This window comes from Xenopus laevis, chromosome 1L, assembly GCF_017654675.1.
Source record: "Xenopus laevis strain J_2021 chromosome 1L, Xenopus_laevis_v10.1, whole genome shotgun sequence".
Classification (NCBI taxonomy): domain Eukaryota; kingdom Metazoa; phylum Chordata; class Amphibia; order Anura; family Pipidae; genus Xenopus; species Xenopus laevis.
Window position 1 is genome coordinate 33,565,987 of NC_054371.1, and position 22,866 is coordinate 33,588,852.

Consider the following 22,866-nt stretch of genomic DNA (forward strand, 5'->3'; position numbering starts at 1 on the left):
GTCGGCCAGATTTTGATCGGATGGGCTTAAAAATCCAGTTGGATGGATGAATGCATCATTGATTCGGTTCTTGAGACGAACACCGTTTTCTCCTCGTTGTGATCGTAGGGCCCATAATCATATCAGCCCAATATCGCCCACCTCAAGATGGGCATATTGGGGAGAGATCTTCATACGTATGGCCAGTTTAAAGGAAAACTATACCCCCCAAACAATCTAGGCCTCTATTAAAAGATACTGAGTAAAACCCTGCTTCATGTAAATGAACCATTATAACCATCATAATAATATACTTTTTTAGTAGTATGTGCCATTGGGTAATCATAAATAGAAAATTGCCATTTTAAAAAATAAGGGCCGCCCCCTGAGATCGTAAGATTCACTGTGCACACATACAAACCACATGTAAGGTCACATGAGCCAATTAACAGACAGAGTTCTGCCTTTTGCTTCCACACTTCTTCCTGTTACAGTTAGTGTTGTAGTATTTCTGGTCAGGTGATCTCTGAGGCAGCACAGATAGAGTCACGAAATGGTGGCTCAAGGCAAGAGATGTAAAAGGGCAAGATTTATGTAAATATATATTCCAGTTTGGTAAGATTCTTTAATATGTCATTCAATTTGATATAAACTATCTGTTGCTTAAATATTCATTTTGGGGGTATAGTTTTCCTTTAAGGAGCCTAATGGACGCACACTGTTCAAGTGGGCAGACACAGTAGGAGAATTCTTCTATTGTATATTGTATATATTTTTATGCAATCTTTTTGTTCAACCCACTGGATTAAAGATGAAATTCTGAAAACTCAGAAAACTTCGGGGTTTTGCACAAAACCCAGCGCACATCAAAAGTCATTGAGACTTCTCCCATTGACTTATATGAAACCTCGACAGGTCTGAGATGCCGGATTTTCTGATTCGGACTTTTCCATCCTCGGGGTTTAATACATTTCGAAAAATTCATGATTTTTTAAAAGTCCGATTTTATTAAAAAAAAAAATCTAATTTTTCAGCATTTTTGCATTCGGAGTTTAGTAAATAACCCCTTAGTGTTCAGAATTCATACTTCAATCACATCATTGAAATTAAAAAAAGCCAAGAGGTAAAACAGATAATAGTAGAAATGCTGTAAACATAGGACTTTTCCAAAAAAAGAAAAATGTGGTTTATTCAAAGTCCTTAGACTCAGACCGTCTTCAGTCTAATTATATATATATATATATATATATATATATATATATATATATATATATATATATATATATATATATATATATATATATATATATATATATATATATATATATATATATATATATAATCCATGAGACAGCCAGCACTCTCGTTAAATGGTTTAAGGTGCCTGGGTGCAGTATCAAAATTTCGATATATACCCAACAAGAAGAGGATTCACACTCACAGGACTTAAGATAAAAATAAAAAGGTTTTACAATAAAACCTTTTTATTTTTTATCTAAGACCTGTGAGTGCGGATCCTCTTCGATCCTCTGCACTCAACCCATTATCAATATATTTAAGACATTTTGTGCATACAGCTACTGAAAAATGCCTTACCCTTTAAACAACACAGGGATTGTTTGTCCATATATTGCAATATATTTAAGCTGGCCAACTACGTCAAAGTCATCCCATATCTGGCCAGTCCTATGCTCAATTTTATCTGATTCATTAAGAATTCTATGGTTTAATTATACATTTTATAAAAGGGACGAATACGTTTTACCTGCAACTTACTAGCTGCTTTCAAAGTAAAACTCCCAAACTTGGCTGCCCTTTTATTAGACACCAGTGGGATCACCTGACTATAGCTGGGAAGGGTGGGAGCTATATGGACAAACAATCCCTGTTTTGTTTAAAGGGTAAGGCATTTTTCAGTAGCAAACATAAAGGTAATTGATTTGGTGCGCTAAGTTGATATACGATCCTCAATATCTAAATAAGGATAGAAAAAATGTATATGGTGTAATACAGCCAATTGGTCTTTGTCAAATGTTGCTACTTAAAACTACTCACAAATTGGAGTTTCTTGACAAACTTTCAATTGGCTCATCCACACTGTGATCGGTCAGTAACGTAAACCTGCAATAGACAGCTACAATAGTGTAGTACTGTTGGATTTCTCGGAAGGTATAACGATAAGTTTTACTCACCGAGTGTCGGTTATTAATAAGCGTTCAGAGGTGAAGATCCGCGCTTTTGCCACGGAATGCCGTCTTTCGCTCGATATCGAGGATGCAGTGATGGGGTCTCCAGTAACCTCGATATCGAGCGAAAGACGGCATTCCGTGGCAAAAGCGCGGATCTTCACCTCTGAACGCTTATTAATAACCGACACTCGGTGAGTAAAACTTATCGTTATACCTTCCGAGAAATCCAACAGTACTACACTATTGTAGCTGTCTATTGCAGGTTTACGTTACTGACCGATCACAGTGTGGATGAGCCAATTGAAAGTTTGTCAAGAAACTCCAATTTGTGAGTAGTTTCAAGTAGCAACATTTGACAAAGACCAATTGGCTGTATTACACCATATACATTTTTTCTATCCTTATTTAGATATTGAGGATCGTATATCAACTTAGCGCACCAAATCAATTACCTTTATATTTAGTACAAATTTGCGGACTCGGTGGACCCGCATAAATCTTTGGTGCAGAGAGCAAGAAATTTCCTGTGCGATTTGGACTGAGCGCAGCACTCACACCAACTAGATAAATTGAATTTTTCAGTAGCAGTATGCACAAAATGTCGCTGTCTTAAATATATTGATAATGGGTTGAGTGCAGAGGACTCTTGTATTTGTCTATATGTATTTTGTGGTCACACCCTCGTTGCAACCCCACCTAATGGTTTTAAAAATTAGTGGTGAGCAAAACTTTCCCTTGTTTGTTCTAGTTATACAGGAGCAGTGACCAGCTCCATGTTGTAGCTCCCACCCTTCCCAGCTATAGTCAGGTGATCCCACTGGTGTCTAATAAAAGGGCAGCCAAGTTTGGGAGTTTTACTTTGAAAGCAGCTAGAAAGTTGCAGGTAAAACTTAGTCCCTTTGTAAAATGTATAATGAAGCAATAGAATTCTTAATGAATCAGATAAAATTGAGCATAGAACTGGCCAGATATGGGATGACTCTGACGTAGTTGGCCAGCTTAAATATATTGCAATATATGGACAAACAATCCCTGTGTTGTTTAAAGGGTAAGGCATTTTTCAGTAGCAGTATGCACAAGATGTCTCCGTCTTAAATATATTGATAATGGGTTGAGTGCAGAGGACTCTTGTATTTGTTTATATGTATTTTGTGGTCACACTGTGTATACTGTATTATATATATGATACACAAAAGCCATGAATATCCTGTAAGTTAAATCCTTACATGGTGCTTATTGATGCCTCAGTTTTAATTGTCGCTTAGTGATGTAATTTGTCACAAATCTTGTGTATAATGTACCCCCTGTTGTAAAATATGAAGATAGTAGACATCAGCTCAGAGTGCCGTGACCTGTATAAATACACTCGGCCTTGTGCCATTCTAAAGTATGTTAAAAAAACACACACAAAATACACAAATAATCAGATAAAGTATTTACTGGGACATTAGCAAACGTGAAAAAGAAAACAAAAGGCACGTCAGTCTGTTATACACTTTTCGGCTAAAAGCAAACATGGTTGTGTCACATGAGTATTACACATTACACTTTGTGCGCACTGATGCTCCATTTCCCTTCTGATCTGACCGACTTGGATCACAGTAAAATCCAGTGATCCTCTGCAACGTAGTCCCATGCATAAACATAGGCCGAGAGTTTGTTCCTATGACAAGAATCAGCCCCTCCTTTGCCTGCACCTGGAGCCATTGTGTGAGACTGGGTTCAGTTACACGTAGTGGATTTCGGGGCTGAAAAGCAAATCCCCTGTGTTTGCCTGCACCCAGGCCAACGCAATAGTTCTACGTCAGGCAGGGCAGCCATCATGGGGGGAGAGTTGTAGGGGGCCCCCGAGGGTAAGGGGGGCCCGGCCACGCCACACTTACTTGATTAGCCGATTAGCTCTTTCTGAGAGCTGCTGATTTCTGGAAGGCATGGACGTTTAAGGGGCCCTGGCCACCAATTTTCTCATAATGTGGAGGGGGGGGCCTGGCCACAAATGTTTTTTTTATGGGGGCCCCTGACCACCAATATCTTTTTATTTTTTATAAACATGTGGGAACCCTAGCCACCAATATTTTTTTGTTTTTTTACTGTGTGGTGGGGGGTGGACCTGTAGGTGGGGCTTGCAGTGGGTGCAGCCCAGGAAATTTTGTCGTATGGGACCCGGCGATTTCTGATGGCGGTTCTGACGTCAGGCAAGGTTAGGACCGATTCTTGTCATAGGAACGGATTCTTGGCCTGCGACACTACCCGTAGCTGACTGAAAAGGCTGATCTGTTTGATCCGACTGATTTCAATTGGTTTTTCAACCTAGCCGGCAGTTGCACAGGGTATAAAGCTAAATGAAAGAAAGTAACGAGCAAAAACTTTGGATTTCACAATTAAGTCAGGTATTTTTAGTGCATTTTTCGGCATACATAAAATTGTATGAATTAATTATCTTCTATGTATTCCACTTTGATTATAATTTAACTAATTAACTGCACTGCAGTTTTTTTGAAATCTTGTATATCAACGTGCAATATTTATCCGCTCAGTAGCACTTCAGAGGCAGCGTCCGCTTGTAAAACGTCTCCAAGGTCTTGCGCTAATTCAGCAACATCTTCTTCTGTGGTTTGTTGAGCAGATCTAGGTTCATCCTTCGCTAAATGCTTCTCTTTTCTACAGAGCCGCAGGCACTTGTCAAGCCTTTTGATGAACATGTCAACATCTTGCTTTTTAATACCGATGGCAGATGCTGCATTCAGGTACGCGCAAGGATAGTTATTGCTGTGAGACATAAAACCCTTAAAAACATATCCATTAATTGTCTGTGAAGTCCCAAGAGGCACAACCCTAAAAGAAAACAACGGGTGTACAGTGAAGGCGTCATCTTTTTCTGGAGGGGAGAAAAACGTTTACAGGACAATACATGCTTCGATGAGAAGCTTTTCCAAAACACACTAATCATCATACTAATTTAAACCAGTTGCATGAGAGATCATTTTGCAGCCAAACTACATTTCCATTAATGAAATCGGGATAAAGAAGAATCATTCGTAAAAGGGATACTGTCATGGGGAAAATGTTTTTTTCAAAACGCATCAGTTAATAGTGCCGCTCCAGCAGAATTCTGCACTGAAATCCATTTCTCAAAAGAACAAACAGATTTTTTTTATATTTAATTTTTGAAATCTGACATGGGGCTAGACATATTGTCAATTTCCCAGCTGCCTCCAGTCATGTGACTTGTGCTCTGATAAACTTCAGTCACTCTTTACTGCTGTACCGCAAGTTGGAGTGATATCACCCCCCCCCCCCGCAGCCTAACAACAACACAATAGGAAGGTAACCAGATATCAGCTCCCTAACACAAGATAACAGCTGCCTGGTAGATCTAAAGAACAGCACTCAATAGCTAAAATACAGGTCCTGCTGCGACACATTCAGTTACATTGAGAAGTAGAAACAACAGCCTGCCAGAAAGCAGTTCCATCCCTAAGTGCTGGCTCTTTCTGAAAGCACATGACTGGGCAAAATGACCTGAGAAGGCACCTACACACCAATATTACAACTAAAAAAAAATTACCGTTGTTGGTCCAGGAATTACATTTTATATTGTAGAGTGAACTATTTGCAGTGTAAACAGTGTCATTTAGAAATAAAAACTGTCATAAAAATCAACATTTGCTAAAGGCCTAGTCCCCTATAGTTGGTTATTATGGGTTGACAAAGGAAAATGCTGTGCTGTTTATTATGCTACCCCAATACATGTTATGTATTGTTATGGCAAAGGCACAAAAACAGCTTTGATCACCACTAGTAGCATTAACAGTGATTCATATTCCATGGAGGCCTGTGAAGACCTTTACTGAGGACAAAGGATAGTGGCTCAAATTGGCTTAGACCTGAGATTATTGCCTAGAAAGGTAGGGAAACTGCAAGGCCAGGGAGAGATTTGGGTTGAACATTTATTTATGGATATTGAAGCCCTGTTTAAAGGCCAAACGGGGCGAAATGCGTGTTCAACAATATATGGAGCTACTGTAAAATGACCGGCATCACTAGGTTTTCATCTCTCGGTAACCGTTAAGAGAACAGCTCAGACTAAAAACTGTAAAACTCCTATCCAAGTCCAACACTTTAGAATCAGTTATTTAAAGGAAAACGATACCCCCTCAAACAATGTAGGTCTCTATAAAGATATATTGCTTAAAACAGCTCATGTATAAAACCCTGCTTCATGTAAATAAACCATCTTCATAATAATATACTTTTTTAGTAGTATGAGCCATTGGGTAATCATAAATAGAAAACTGCCATTTTAAAAAATAAGGGCCGCCCCCTGGGATCATATGATTCACGGGGCACACAAACAAACCATACATGTTGGGTCACATGAACCAATTAACAGAATTCTGTCTTTTGGTTTCACACTTCCTGTTACAGTTAGAGTTGAAGTATTTCTGGTCAGGTGATCTCTGAGGCGGCACACAGACCATCACAAAATGGTGGCTCAAGGCAAGAATATGCCACTTATTATGATATAAATTATCTGTTGCTCAAGTATTCATTTTGGGGGTATAGTTTTCCTTTAATATACCAATTGAAAATAAACAATGGGCCTATGATCTTAATCAGATGGATCTCTTCTTTGTGATACATAATAATACAGCAGTATTTCATAAACAAGCCACAGAATGGAAAGACTACAAAAAAAACGTGTAGCTACCCTTTGAAATATTCAGTGTGGGGAGCAATTTCTGCCGCATGAGTTTTATAAGATAACAGCCTTGTATAAGTCACAATATTTCTCAGCATTAGAGAGAACGGGATACCTTGCGCTCAGCTTTGTACAGGATCTGCAATACTGCTGAGATAAGGCTGACATGTAGATACAGCAGTTGAGCGTTGGACAGGGAATCACAGAACATTTCAGAGTAATGGAGCATTTCACCCTGAAGTGGAAACCTTCTTCATTGCCTTCAGAGACAACAAAACCACTCAGTCTTGCAAAAGGCAAAGCATGTTGCTGCCAAGACCATTTACCCAGATGAAAGTTAACCCTACTGTTTACTGTAACAATAGTATTGCCACCATGGCGTTTTGTGTATTAAAATGAAATTTTCATTATAAAAATGCTAAATAAATAAAAATAGAAAGTACTTTTAACTGATGCCCCAGGGCTATTTTACATGGTTCACTTTGCTCCACAGTGTAGTCTTTGGCTGTTGCTTTGCCTACAATCATATCCCTTGTACTGTGGAATTACTAACCCCTTCCTCACGTAGAATTGGGTTCGATTCCGTGTGATGGTACCAGCTGCAACACCATGTTGCAACTAATAGAAATTATATTACATGTATGGGATCCATTATCCGGAAACCCGGTATCCAGAAAGTTCCGAATTACGGAAAGGTCGTCTCCCATAGACTCTATTATAATCAAATAATCCAATAATTTTCTCTGTAATAATAAAACAGCAGCTTGTACTTGATCCCAACTAAGATATAATTAATCCTTATTTGAGGCAAACCAGCCTATTGGGTTTATTTAATGTTTACATGATTTTCTAATAGTCTTAAGGTGTGAAGATCTAAATTACAGAAAGACCCATTACCTGGAAAGCCTCAGGTCCCAAACATTGTGGATAAAAGGTCCCATACCTGTACAGGCATGGGACCCGTTATAATGGATGCTCGGAACCTGGGGTTTTTCAGATAAAGGATCATTCTGTAATTTGGATCTTCATACCTTAAGTCCACTAAAATCATTAAACAGTAATAAAACCCAATAGGATTGTTTTCCCTCCAATAAGAATTCATTATATCTTTGTTAGCATCAAATACAATGTATTGTTTTATTATTATGGAGAAATTGGAAATCATCTAAAATAAAAAGTGAATTTTATTAAAATTTAGGGTCAGATTTATCAAAGGTGGAGGTGAATTTTCAAATTAAAAAAATTCAAACTTCAAGCTATTTTTTGTGTATAACCTAGGGAATAGTCCAAATTCGATTAGAATTCTAAATTTATCATGTTCTGTCTCTTTAAAAATTCGACTTGGACCATTCGCCATCTAAAACCTGCCGAATTGCTGTTTTAGCCTATGGGGGACATCCTAGAACCTATCTGGAGTCATTTAGTGGACTTTTTGGGGATAAACTTCAATTCGAATTCAATCGAATGTGCTATTACTTTGATTCTAATTCTACAGAATATGGACCTATTTGATCGAAAACTGACATATTCAGCAAAAAATAAATAAATAAAAAATTCGACCATTTCGGTTGGTCTTTGTAAATTAGAATTTTTGAAGTTTTTCAAATTCGAAAATTAGACCCTTGATAAATATGCCCCCAAGTGTAAGGGAGATGGCCTTCCTGTAATTCGAAGATTTCTGGATAACGGGTTTCTGGATAGTAGGTGTATTTTCACTATAGTTTACAAGATCTTTGGTAATCTGGGATTTACTGTGCCCATCAAATCAATTACCAAGCGGACACTTGATATGGGTAAACTTCTTGTATTATACAACTTCATAAACACATGGCAAGGTCTCGATCCCCCATTGTGTCTTCATCAGGGATGTTTCTGATCAACCAGAGTGTACAATATGCTGTTAGTACTTACCTGGCTCCAGACACTTGTCTTGTAAAGAGCATTGATCCCAACTGTGTAACAGCACTGCCGCTCTGCTCACTGAGAGAGGATAAGGAGAGTGCTAGAGAGTGCACAGAAACAAATCAGGAAAATTAGCTACTTCGCTTACAATTTATTTGTTGACATTTGTCTGGAAACAACATGACCACATCACATCCAACTTCAACAACATACTTAGAATGTTTAACGGGATTGTCATGGGAAAACATATTTTTTTTTTCAAAAAGCATCAGCAGAATTCTGCTTCTCAAAAAAGCAGATTTTTTTACATTTAATTTTGAAATCTGACATGGGGCTAGACATATTGTCAGTTTCACAGCTGCCCCCAGTCATCTGACTTGTGCTCTGATAAACTTCAGTCACTGTTTACTGCTGTACTGCAAGTTAGACTAATATCTACCCCCCCCCCAGCAGCCTAACAACAGAACAATGGGAAAGTAACAAGATAGCAGCTCCCTAACACAAGATAACAGCTGCCTGGTAGATTGAAGAACAGCACTCAATAGTAAAATCCAGGTCCCACTGAGACACATTCAGTTACATTAAGTAGGAGAAACAACAGCCTGTCAGAAAGCAGTTCCATCCTAAAGTGCTGGCTCTTTCTGAAACACATGACCAGGCAAAATGACCTGAGATGCACCTACACACCAACATTACAACTAAAAAAAATACACTTGCTGGTTCAGGAATGACATTTTATATTGTAGAGTGAATTTTTTGCAGTGTAAATAGTGTAATTTAGAAATAGAAACTACATAATAAAAATCATGACAGAATCCATTAAAGGCATTATAGCACAGTATATTTACTGAAAGCAAAAGGACAGGAATGTCATAATCACTGATGAGTGCCTATTAGGCACCCGAGGGAATAAAACTGCTTCTTTTTTTCATCCCTCCTCCCTGAGGTAACACAGGCACACTATAGTAAAGTCAGAAATGTTACACTAACACCCATGTGATGGCCAAAGACAGTGAAAGGGATCCCTGAAAAAAATGAATAAATAGGGTGGCGCAATACTCCAAGGGTGACTGTTTTTTACCGAAGAGTCCTTGGGTAAAAAGTAAGAAATTTTATTAATTCAGGGTGGCCAATAAAAAAACTTTAGGGTAAGGTACACCTGGATAGTCGGGAAGATTTAGTCGCCCAACGACTAATCGCCTCTTCTTTGGGGCGACTAATCTCCCCGAACGGCCGCCTTCCCCCTGTCTTCTGCCTGCTAGAATGAGAAATCGACAGCGACATGGCGCTCACGGCTCTTCGTTTTCCGAAGTTGCCTCACAAGGAAACTTCGGGCGACTTCGGAAAATGAAGTGCCGCGAGTGCCATGTCGCTGGCGATTTCTCATTCTAGCAGGCGGAAGCCGTTTGGAGAGATTAGTCGCTGGGTGAATAAATCTCCCCGAATCTCCAGGTGTGACCTTACCCTTACAACAGAATAGTAACGGGTACACTTATCACTATCTGGATTTATCCAATTTCAGAGAGGATATCTAAAAGCTGTGGGGCAATTTGCATGATTGTTTAAGACCATTTCTTTGTAGTAAATGTGATTTGGCCGGGTCGCTAGGCATTTTAGAGTTGGCCACTTCTCTCAAGATGTTACATAATAGTCAGACGGAATCAATACATCCATTTGCTCCGACCCTGCACATCCCACTGGTAAAGTTTACAGAAAATTGTGCTGATAAAGCAGATTCACAACCAGCCGCAAAGACTCAAGTAAAAAGAGTAATGGGACTAATAAGCTTGTGTTGTTTACACCATCTAGATGAGAACTTCCACCCAACTGAAATCCCAGCAAAAAGCTGTTCACTATCCCTCTCTCAGCTTCTGTTTCTCTTCATTCTCTCTTCATGCAGCAGTTGGGTGTCAGATATTCATTGACAGTTAGATCCAATATATCTTATAGGGGATTCCTTTTCCCAGCAGATGTATTAGAGCTCAAATAACGGATTCCAGTACAAACAAAATCTAACAAAATAACTGTCTTTTGAATAAATCCTGCATGTAGAGAGACATGATGTCTGGTGATCTTAATAGAGTTAGTTCTAATACAGCTTATAGGCAAAAGGAGCCCCCCTATAAGATATATTGGATCTAACTGCCAATGAATATCTGACACCCAACTGCTGCATGAAGAGAGAATGAAGAGAAACAGATGCTGAGAGAGTAATAGTGAAGATGAACTGGATAATTTCAGAAACAGTACAGAATTTTTAATTGATTGTATTTAGAAAGTTTCTTATTTCAGTATGATGAAGCTTATATTAAATTTTCATTTCCGCGATAGTTCCCTTTTAATCAAAAGGCCAGTCAAGGATGCAGGATTTTTTTTCTGGGTTGCTTTGATCACACTTGGAGGGGGCACCCCAGTTCACAGTCAGTATAAGGCTCAGACAAGCAATTGTGCCTCAGGAAACAGACAGCCCAGTAATGACTAATATACATATTTAAAATTGAGCAGAACTGAAAACATGATTTTTGAAAGATGTTTTCTAATAATCCATTGCTTTCTCCACCTGCGCTTTCTCTGTAATACGATTAGTCAGATGTAGTTATTACTGATCCAAGTGGAAATGTCACAGAATCACTGCAATAGCAAATCAAGTTAGCCATCTTGTATAGTGTGCAAAAGGCTGTACCTGGATATGCCTTTTTTGCCATAGGAATGAGGTTTAGGCAAATTCCAGCACAAACCTGTTGGATCCTTGGTATTAGGCGGAAGCAAATGTAAGATATTTATGACATATGCCTTTAATGGAGAAGGAAAGGTAAAAATTAAGTAAGCTTTATCAAAAAGTTCTATATAAATACACCAGTAAACCCTCAAAGTAATGCTGATTTGAGTCGTCTGTCAAAAGAAACGCAGCATTTATTCCCTTCTATTGTGTACACATGGGCTTCTGTATCAGACTTCCTGTTTTCAGCTTAAACCTCCAGGGCTAGGGCTTGAGCATGCTCAGTTTGCTCATCCCTCCCTCCCTGCTGTAATCTGAGCCCAGAGCTTTAAATGAGCATGGAGAGACTCAGAAAGAAAGTGATGTCACACCAAGCTAATATGGCAGCTGCTATCTAGAGCGGTTTACTCAGGTATGGTAAAGCATTCTACATAATAAATATAGTGTTATAGCTTGCACTATTGTGGCTAATCTATTGGCAATAAACTGCTTTGGTAGCTTTCCTTCTCCTTTAAAGCAGAGGACATATAAACTCATCAAATGGTGTACACAGTTGAAGTTATTTTGGCAGCTGTGCTACCGTTTGGATATGCCCTATGTCAGGTGGACATTGTGGGATTCATAAATGATCATTCCTATTATAAGTATATGCAGCCCTTGAAACCCTAACGCTACCTGAGCTATTTATCATACATACCCAATGAGATAGGGTTGTGTGGGGTTTCCAGCAGCCGCTCATTTGTATCTTTGGCCAATTTCTTCAGTTCGTTGGACAGGTACACAAACATTTCCTGGAAAAGTCAAAATAAAAAACAAGATTTCTCAAAGTAGTTTCATTCTCTCTCCCACCAAAGGTCTCAGCAAAAAAAAAAAAATCAAAGCAGCGAACATGTAAACACACAATGGTTTTGTACTTATATATTGGGGTAAAACTGCAAAAATGATATGCATAGAGAACTGCATTTCTCTCTTAACTGTAATTAATGTAAAATATTACAGTTATTAATTAACTATTATTACATTATAGTACAGTAAAATACCACACAAATCTAGTGTGTCCTTATGAACCATTTTGTTGATTTGCCATTTATTATAAGCCCTGAATATCTTATTTGAAATCACAAGGATTCAATTGTTTACCATTACAGTATGGGGTACATTACTTCTTATGATATGCAAGTGATACTCAGAGTTCCCTGAATAACTCAGCCTGCGGTCTTGTGCCTTTATATGGTCGCAGAACAACCCCTCAGCGACTTCTAATATCCTTAACATTTACAGTAGGGGATACATTATCCCTTATACCACAAGTATACTCCGTTGTGGCTGTGTGGAGCTACAGCTTGGCCAGCATTGCTACACTAGTCATAATAAACTATATAATTCAATGGTGCAGAACCAGCATGTGTGCTGTGTGACTTCAGGGGCATGTGAATTACACAGTATTTATCCCCCGAATGAATTTTCTTATGAATTCTAAATCTTGTATTCTGTGAATCCATTTTATTGATCCTATCTTTCTTTGGATTTGCATAGAAAGGACTTTCTAAATCTAGCAAAAGGACAAAAATGCTTTGAAAAATACAGCCGATCAGAGACTCCACGTTGCCTGTCCTTGCTTCTGCTCATTGATCCAGTGCATTAGATATCAGCTCGTTTATTAAAGGAAAACTATACCCCCAAAATGAATATTTAAGCAACAGATAATTTATATCAAATTAAGTGGCATATTAAAGAATTTTACCAAACTGGAATATATATTTAAATAAATCCTGCCCATTTACATCTCTTGCCTTGAGCCACCATTTTGTGATGGTCTGTGTGCTGCCTCAGAGATCACCTGACAAGAAATACTGCAGCTCTAACTGTAACAGGAAGAAGTGTGGAAGTAAAAGACACAACTCTGTCTGTTAATTGGCTCATGTGACCTAACAAGTATGGTTTGTATGTGTGCACCATGAATCGTACGATCCCAGGGGGCGGCCCTTATTTTTTAAAAAGCCAGTTTTCTATTTATGATTACCCAATGGCACATTTACTAAAAAAGTATATTATTATGAAAATGGTTTATTTACATGAAGCACAGTTTTACACATGAGCTGTTTTATGCGATATCTTTTATAGAGACCTACATAATTTTCCTTTTAGCTGGAATACCAACCAAGCCAGTCTCTATCAATTACAGACTCCTTTCTTCCTAGCTGTGAAAAGAACTTTGCTGCCCCTCCCCAACATACATGCATCCAGGTTTTCTCTTGCACACAGATGGAAATTCAATTCAATGCAGAAGAGATTAATAGCGCTTTTGGGCTCGGTGTGTTTTTCTGGGGTCAAATCAATAACAGACTCCTCTCTGTAGCGGAATGTAATCGCACCCCAAGCAAACGTACACTGCAAGGTCTTATTTCAGAGAAACGAGATGGCAACTGCATTGATTTTTTTTTTTATACACTAAATTTAACTCAAGTTCTATGAACAATTGGTGAATTCATAAAAAAACAAGTATAACGATTACTTGCATGACAAACACAACGTCAAATAGAAGAGGAAATGATTGATTTAGACAAAAATTAAATATGAAAACAAATGATCTTGTACGTTCTGTATAAGAATTGATTTGTGTGAGTATTAAACCATTTTTAAAGTCAAGGACAGATCACACATATTGCTAACATACCCATCCACCACCAACTGTTATTGGGCATTCCTGAAGGGACTGCAAGTTTGTTTTTCCATGTAAAAATTCAGTAAAATAACCAGGGCTTTATTAGAAACAAGAATGGGAGATGCCATACTGCATTCTTGCGAGAGTTAAATATTATCAGCCGTGAGAGAAGCAGTCCTTGTGGTTGATACCTTGCTGTGAGATTACCACATCAGTATGTGCAATCTCTTGTGCACTTTGTAGGTTAGTGGATCAGATAACTGCCTGGAAGGACGTACAACGTCATTTGTCCAGTTTCTTAATCATTTCTGTTTCGGAACTGGCAAAAGATCCAGGAAATTAAGCCCAATTAATGTGGAAACCTTTATAATAATCTTGTTGCAATGCCCAGACCCAGATAACTAATTTAGTAAATATCTGGCAAAGCAGGATGTGGGCCCTTAGGACAAGGACACACGTTCTGTATTAAAGGAGAAGGAAAGGCTGAAATTAAGTAAACTTTATCAGAAAAGTCTATGTAAATATACCAGTAAACCCTCAAAGTAATGCTGCTCTGAGTCCTCAGAAGGAAAGAAATGTGGTGTTTCTTTTGTCAATTGTGTACACTTGGCCTTTTGTATTGGACTTTCTTCTTTCAGCATGTTTTACTGTGCATTTTGGGTAATATGGAGGTGACCAATTGTGGCCTCTCCTCTTCCTGTGGGTATTTAAACACTTGTTGGTATTGTTAATGAAAGGCTTTATAAAGGGCCATATTAGCCTGAAACGTTGCCTTGAGGCTCTTTAAGTAAAGATTCACTTTTTTCAAATCACCGGAGCGCTGCCGTTTGTTGATCTGCGTCCATTTGCCCTGGCAGAGGGTACAGCGTGCACCTGCTGCTACAAAGAGCTGTTCTCTAATCTTGAAGCACACATGAATTGAACGGATTAGACTTTCTTCTTTCATCATAAACCTCCAGGGCTAGGGCTTGAGCATGCTCAGTTTGCTCCTCTCTCCCCCTCCCTTTCCCTCCTCCCCTCCCTGCTGTAATCTGAGCCCAGAGCTATGAGTGAGCAGGGAGAGACCGAGACAGGAAGTGATGTCACAGCAAGCGAATATGGCAGCTGCTATCCTAAACAAACAGTAAGAGCTTCTAGAGCCGTTTACTCAGGTATGGTAAAGCATTCTGTAGAATAAATATAGTGTTATAGCTTGCACTATTGTGGCTAATCTATTGTCAATAAACTGCTTTGGTAGCTTTCCTTCTACTTTAAACTGCAGGCAGAGAGAAGCGGCTCCACTATAATCAGTGGTTTCCTGTAGCCACACGGACACAGCTTCGGCCTGAGTGCAGCTACACGGAGCAGAGCTCAGTCTGAAAAACACAGAAATGTTCAGGCCGATCTTCGCGCTGGGTAGCCGCACTCAGGCCAAAGCTGTGCATGTCAGTGCAGCTATAGGAAGCCACTGATTAGAGTGGAGCCACTTCTCTCTGCCTCATTAAAATCAGCAGGTGGAGAGAAGCATTTTATATGCAACATGTGCCCCGTGTGCTAATGGCACATGGGTCATTTTGACTAAATATTGAAACAGCAAACCTGATGCTAAAATGTTTCCAAGGCAATGCAGTAATGGAGATGGAAAAATAGAATCACTGGGGGTTGTTAGTTGCCAGCCACCTGCCCCCAGAGATTCTAGTCACATACCTTTAACGCAAAGCCGGCACTCCTTATAAATGACACTATTTTCATCTGTTGCTCCTGGCCTAGTAACCCACAGGAACCAATTAGAAGTTTGCTTTCCAACATTCCCAGTAAAAGCTCCTTTTATGAGATACTAGAACTGGGGCAACCCTAGAGAGTTATTAAATTACCCCCATAACACCATCTTCCATTTATCTTTTGTAATTTATTCACTACACTACGGGGCAGATTTATTAAGGATTGAATAGTACATTTTTATTTGGTCAAAACTCTCAAATTTGAATTGTAAATTATCCAAACAATCGTTTTGAATTTTGATTTGTGTTCCGAGATTTATCAAACCTATAACCTGGGAATAATTCGAATTCGACTATTCGCCACCTAAAACCTGCCGAGTTTAAGTATTAAGTCAATGGGAGAGGTCCAGCGACCAATTTGAAGATGTTAATTGCCGTCTTGAGATTTGAGTCTTTCTCAGGTTGAGAGTTTAGTCGAATTTGATTTGAGTTTTTGGGTCAGTAATATTAGTTCGAGTTTTAGATATTACATTTTTGTCTTAAAGGAGATAGAAACCCTGTAGAAAAAAAACCCTGTACACCCCACCCCATGTAGACCCCCCTCCCCCAGGCAAACTGCCCCCCCGGGGAAATGCCCCATACTTACCCCTCGTCGCAGATTCTGGCATTGGACTTCACAGCATCCATTTTTCAGGGTCCTGGGTAAGACGACTGATCGCCCAGGCAGCTTACCGAAGACCCGGAAGATGGATGCTGTGAAGTCCGCTGCCAGAATCTGCGACGAGGGGTAAGTATAAAGTATGGGGCATTTCCCGGGGGGGCAGTTAACCTGGGGGGAGGGGGGTCTACGTTGGGTGGGGGGTACGGGGTTTTTTTTCTACAGGGTTTCATTCTCCTTTAAATAACCTCTTAATCGAATTTAAGGTATATTCAAATTTATTACAGTTAAAAAAAAAACAAATTCGACCTTTGATAAATGGGTCTCCCCATGCAATAGAAAAATATCTGGCAGAATACTAATATTTTTGTATCTAACTAAAGGAGTCACATATAAAAACTTGGCAATTGAATAGTTAATTCCAAAAATAATCACAAATGTTCATTTCCCTCCTTGGACACCAAACAGGCTTGTTTAACTCCCCACACAAATGCTTACCTTTCTTTCTTTCAAGAGCTTATTATATCCACTCGCGCCAAGTGACAGCAGTGTTATGAGGACGTCCAATGATGGAGAGGCAGATGCTCTTCCTGGGTACATTTTGCTAATTTCTTGCACAAATGAATCACTGAAACCAGCGATAACAGCTCCACCTACTGGAACCATAAAATTCTTGTCCAAACTCTGCACAAAAGCATCGATTCTACCAACGCGGGCACCCTATTTGGCAAAATAAACATCTTTTAGCAAACACACACAAATATACGGATAACAAGTACATTTTGTGTCAAGATTTTCTTTACAGGGGATTTATCATTTATGACAATTAAAGCGAATACAGGTATAGGATTTTTATCCGGAAACCTATTATGCATAGAGTTCAGAATTGCAGAAACATTTTTGTAAAATCTTTGAATCGAATTCAATTGAATACGATGTTAATTTGATTCATACAATTCCAATTCGGCTGAATATGGACCTATTCGGTTGGTGTTTTTGAATTCGAATTTCGAATGTTTTTCAAATTCGATCCTTGATAAATATGCCTCTAAGACTACTAGAAAATCATGTAAACATTTAATAAATCCAATAGGCTGGTTTTGCTTCCAATAAAGATTAAATATATCTTGGTTTGAATTAAAGGGATACGGTCATGGGAAAACGTGTTTTTTTCAAAATGCATCAGTTAATAGTGCTGCTACAGCAGAATTCTGACATATTGTCAATTGCCCAGCTGCCCGCAGTCATGTGACAAAACAAGGAAATAAAAAATGTTTCCCCTTCCCACTCCTAATTTACATATACAAATTAGGATTCGGATTGGTATTCGGCCAAATCTTTCGCAAAGGATTTGGTGGTTTGGCCAAATCCAAAATAGTGGATTTGGTGCATCCCTACTTTTAAGCCCTCCATCTCTCCCCAGTAATTGTACCAGCATTATGGGCAATCACACAGTTTACAATACCTGTTGGATAAGATGCATACATTTTGAGGACTGAACACCATAAGCATTGTTCACAATATGTGGGATTTCATACTTCTGACACATCACCGCCAATTCTTCCAGCCTAATAAAAAGCACAGCAATCAGTAAAGAATGCATTCATAAAATGACAGTTAATTATTTTTTATGGTACACAGGGGTCCATTTAACATTGCTAAATGTATTAAGCAGTAACGATAGTTACCACTCACTTTAACTTAACAGATCATAATATTTCAAATTTATTTTCTGCACTAAATAAGCTGTTCTAGAATGGAAAATAACTGTCCAAATCTTTTTAAAGGAGATTTGGTTATATTTCCTTACCTGACACCCCAGCGAGCACCACAAAGTCATCATCTCCTTCAAATTTCGCGGGGAAGACGCATGCACAGTATAATGAAATAGCAGGTTGTATTTGTTTAGGTTCAGCTTTTCATTCTACTGTGTATGCGCAGCCGCGAGAAGAAAGAGGATTGCTCATAACTTTTGGCACCACCCAAGCACAAAAAGACTTTCCTTTTTCTTTAATCTTTACAGATGTTTTGCATAGGGAGTAGGTACTTGGGATGTTAATACTTAAAGGAGAAGGAAAGCTAGGAAGGCATTTTATTGCCAATAGATTAGCTGCAATAGTGCAAGCTAGAATGCTATATTTATTCTGTAGAATGTTTTACTATACCTGTGTAAAAAGCTCTAGAAACTCTGTTTGTTTAGGATAGGAGCTGCAGTATTAACATGGTGTGACATCACTTCCTGCCTGAGTCTTTCCCTGCTCTGGGCTCAGATTACAGTAGAGAAGGGAGGGGGGCGGGGGAAGAGGAGCAAACTGAGCATGCTTTTGCCCAGGGCAATGAGGTTTAAGCTGAAAACAGGAAGTCTGATACAGAAGCCCATGAGTACACAATAGAAGGAAAGAAATGCAGTGTTTCTTTTGACAGGGGACTCAGAGCAACATTACTTTGGGGGGTTACTGGTATATTTAGATGGACCTTTCTGATAAGGCTTACTTAGTTTTAACCTTTCCTTCTCCTTTAATGCTGCTGGATTAACTATTCTGAGCAATGACACCCCAGTAAACAGAATAATGACTGCTCAAAACATAACAGGAAGTGCTCCAAAAAAGAAGAAAGCAATGTGTTTATATTGCAACATCTATGGACAAACCAGTGTCTTTACATGGTCTTGCAACACTTTTTTACATCCTTATATTTTAAAGCCGAGGGTCAAATATTTCAAATAATACAACAAAACCCTTGACAAGTGACATCAATAACCAAGGACACTAGAAAATTATGTTATAGGGATATAATTGTCAAGGTTTTAATTACTTTTATGTATCATACCCTATTACTTGCACTCTTATGAACCAAAAGAAGCAGGCGCACCGATATCATTGTAGTAAAGAATCATTATTTATCGGCAGGTTTACCAACACTGCAGATAAATATCACAGGTGATGTTGTCCATAGCAACCGATCATAGCTTTGCTTTTGTTTTCTAACTTGTAAATAACTGTTCAATCTGCTGATTGGCAGCTATGGGAAAAATCACCGGTGATATTTATTGACAATGGATCTTGTTAGACTATTTCTTTAAAGTACTGGAAATTCAACAGACTGTTTTGCATTTTGTTCTTACCGGTCGGGCACTCTTGGGGCAAAGCAGGAAGTTGTAGAGTGTACACACAGGATATTTTCAGCTCCAAGTTCCGTAATTTTGGATTCTACAGCATTAAGGTCTGTTCGCAGTTCATCTCCTTCCAGCACATTCTCTATCACCACAGGCTCAAAACCTTCAGAGAAAGACCTTTATGTTGAAATATACATTTTTGTTTGCATACCACATGTACATCAAAGTGCAAAGCCCTCAGTGATATATCGTCTTCAATTTATAGGACCTGAAAGTTATAAATTGGTTTATAAGAGTACAAACAAGGGTTATAAAATAAAAATGCGATCAGATGGCCCTGCCCAAAAATATTACAATTAAAGCCATGTATTACTTTTACTTATATTATTAGATGCTCATTTATATCGTTCAGTGTAGCACAGCAGGCACAAAGCACACCCAAAACAGTATAAGAAGTAGAAATGAAAAATCATGAAAAGGACACAGTAAATCTCAGATTAGCAGTAAACAAATAATGATTCTTACCTGCTGTGATCATAGATTTGAAACAGGATTTCTGATCTATTCTCGGCCAGATTATGTATTTTGCCTTTGGTCTCTCATGCCGAAGCGTAAGGAAGCAAAGGGTTAAGCTCATCCCAGTTGCCATGGGTACAACAAAACAACTGCTAGCTGTTCGCACACCTAGGATTTTTGAATTGAAAGGCGAGTTACTTTCTATACTCTGTCCAGATATTTAAAGACTATTTGGTCTCAACTTTACATACCAGCTAATCTTATAATATCCAGCACCATTGAGTTTGTAAGCTTATTTAGAACACTCGAGCCCGCAGCCTTTGGCTGGATGGCTGCAATATCTCCTGATCGTCCAATCCCATGGATCAGCCTGAATTAAGATAGGGGAAAAACAATATTACTATTTAAAAATAATTGTACTAAACGTTTAGAACTGAAAAAATATTGAAATGATCTAAAAAGGTTAATTCTACCCAAAAATAAAATTAGACCCGTATGCCCGTATTATTAATGCAACCATTTCTTTATAGGCTTTGTTATAATGTGTGTTTATGCTCCTTTCGTTTGAGGCTTCATTTCACTATATTGCTTAACACCTAGCTGTGCTGCTTAGAAACCTACTTTGGTGACCACGCATTTTTAACATTAGTAACGCCAGTAAAGAATAATGTGGTGGTGAAAAAAAAAACCAACAAAAAATTAATCAGAAATCTGAAAATTTTGCTTGTTTGCGCCTCCTGAAAGCTATCAGCATACAAATCCAAGAGTTGGCCCTCCCACTTGGCACTGAATGACTCTTCTTAGGCAGCAGAAATACAGCACAATATTTAATGTGGTCCCTGGTGTCACTTGTGGTGTTGCAAGGGACATCAGATACCACAGGAAGGATGGCCTCACATGCCCAGGTAAAAATTCGAACAACTTTGCTTACTGGGAGTGCCTAACTAATTGCCACAATTTATCATTTGCCTAATTAAAAATAAACTGCTCTTTATGTTATTTTTATTTTATTCAATGGAACTTGCTTTTTTGCTTTGTATGTTAAAGATTTAAAAGTAAAACATTCTAAGTTTAAAAAAAAAAAAACCTGCTCCTTTGTGAGTTGGACAGATATGATCTATAAAAGCATTCGTTTTTAGCTGGCAAGGGATATTTGCATTACATTAATCATCTACAACTGAAGAACATATGGAATATTTGGTGCAACTTGTCCCTTATACACAGGTTAAAGGGGACGTAAAGGCACAAGATAAAATCTATTTATACTGGTACCTAGTTGCAAAGAACAATATCTCTAATATACTGACATTAAAAAAAAATTGTAAAAAAGCTGAATGTATGCAGTCCTATTCCCCTTTGCTTTGTTTGCTCTCTCTGCTGCAGACCGTTCTCTAGACAGTTGCAGGTTGCTTGATCGCACTTTGGAATGGTAGGTACATTTTTCAGGATTAAAGTTTTATTTGTCTAACCTTTTGTATTCTCTGCTAGCTTCCATGTGGAACAACCCCGCACCTTCCTTCCCAGTTGTGTAAACGTCGGGTAGCACTGCTCCTTTCCCTGCTTGGTAGCCAGCACTGTCTGAGAACTGTGTCTGCAGAAGTCCCAGGGAGTAAAGCGAAGGGGAATAGGAGACTGCATACATTCAGCTTTTTGGTACAATTTTTTTTAATGACTATATTAGAGATATCTTTCTTTCCAACTAGGGAACAGTACAAAGAGCTTTAATTTTTTTGCCTTTAGATCCCCTTTAAGCAGGTCTGTAAAATACCGATAGTGTCGACGGGAAACCATTCCAGAGGCCACTCTCCCTTCTCTCTCTCCGACACCGCAGTTGCCTAGGAAATTATTGCTGTCCATGACTGCAAGTTCCTTGAGGAAGATTTCAATGGTGCTTTCATCCCACGGCTCTTTAGGACATTTACCCTGGAGCAAAAAAGAAAGGGAAGCGAATGAGTGAACCTATAGACAACGTAACCTCGGTTTATACGCCATGGCGCAGGCAAGCAAGTTGTAACACGGTTGTCCAAGCAGATGCCTAAATGTCACTCCAAATGTTTATGTTTTTTACATAAGCACTAACATCTTCCACACAGAGTTGTACACAGAAGGGTGTATATATCCAACTACACGTGCATACAGAAGGGCACTGCTCCACAGAGCTTACAATCTAAACATCTCTACAAAGAAATGTTATGGCCCCCAACCTGATTAAAAACTCCAGACTCCTCATAATGTTACTATAAGCCTGCCCCACAATAGGTTATGAAGGGGAACAGCCCACTGCAGTCTATAATGTTATCTTGACAGCGCTATATAAATAAATGACGATGATTCAAGACTACGTATCCCAGGATGCCCCGCGAATGCCCAGTCACATGGCAGCCACCTTACCTGTTCCACTAACTGCCTCACAAGCTGTTCGTGCATGCGCCTGGCCTCTCTGCCCTGCCGTATATACGCCGGAGTGACAAGTCGTTCGCTGGCTTTAAAACTCTCTTGTTCCATTCTGAACTATTGCAATAGAAAAGTGATAATGGGCACTGCGTCAATCAGCAGCAGCAGAGTTTCGCAGCCACTCAAACTGATAGCATCCTCACCAATCACCTAAAGAGTTGAAGGGGTTGTCACGGAAAGTACCGCCCTCTTCAGAAAATTACAGCGGGAGCTTCCGGGGCATTAGAAACCATAACGAGGCGTGAGCCGCAGCGTTTTGTTTAAATA

The 22,866-nt window shown here is 38.9% G+C and overlaps 1 protein-coding gene across 1 annotated transcript; it reads right to left on the bottom strand.

Annotated features, from left to right (window-relative positions):
* Nucleotides 1–3,590: 3,590 nt before the first annotated feature.
* sepsecs.L (Sep (O-phosphoserine) tRNA:Sec (selenocysteine) tRNA synthase L homeolog) lies at nucleotides 3,591–22,660 on the bottom strand. Its single transcript, NM_001099889.1, is given in 10 exon segments — nucleotides 3,591–5,003; nucleotides 8,782–8,872; nucleotides 12,189–12,282; nucleotides 17,013–17,234; nucleotides 17,980–18,082; nucleotides 19,639–19,792; nucleotides 20,155–20,313; nucleotides 20,397–20,515; nucleotides 21,914–22,068; nucleotides 22,537–22,660. Coding segments are annotated over 10 exon segments (1,521 nt in total). The 5' UTR covers nucleotides 22,651–22,660; the 3' UTR covers nucleotides 3,591–4,693.
* Between the last annotated feature and the right edge of the window lie 206 nt (nucleotides 22,661–22,866).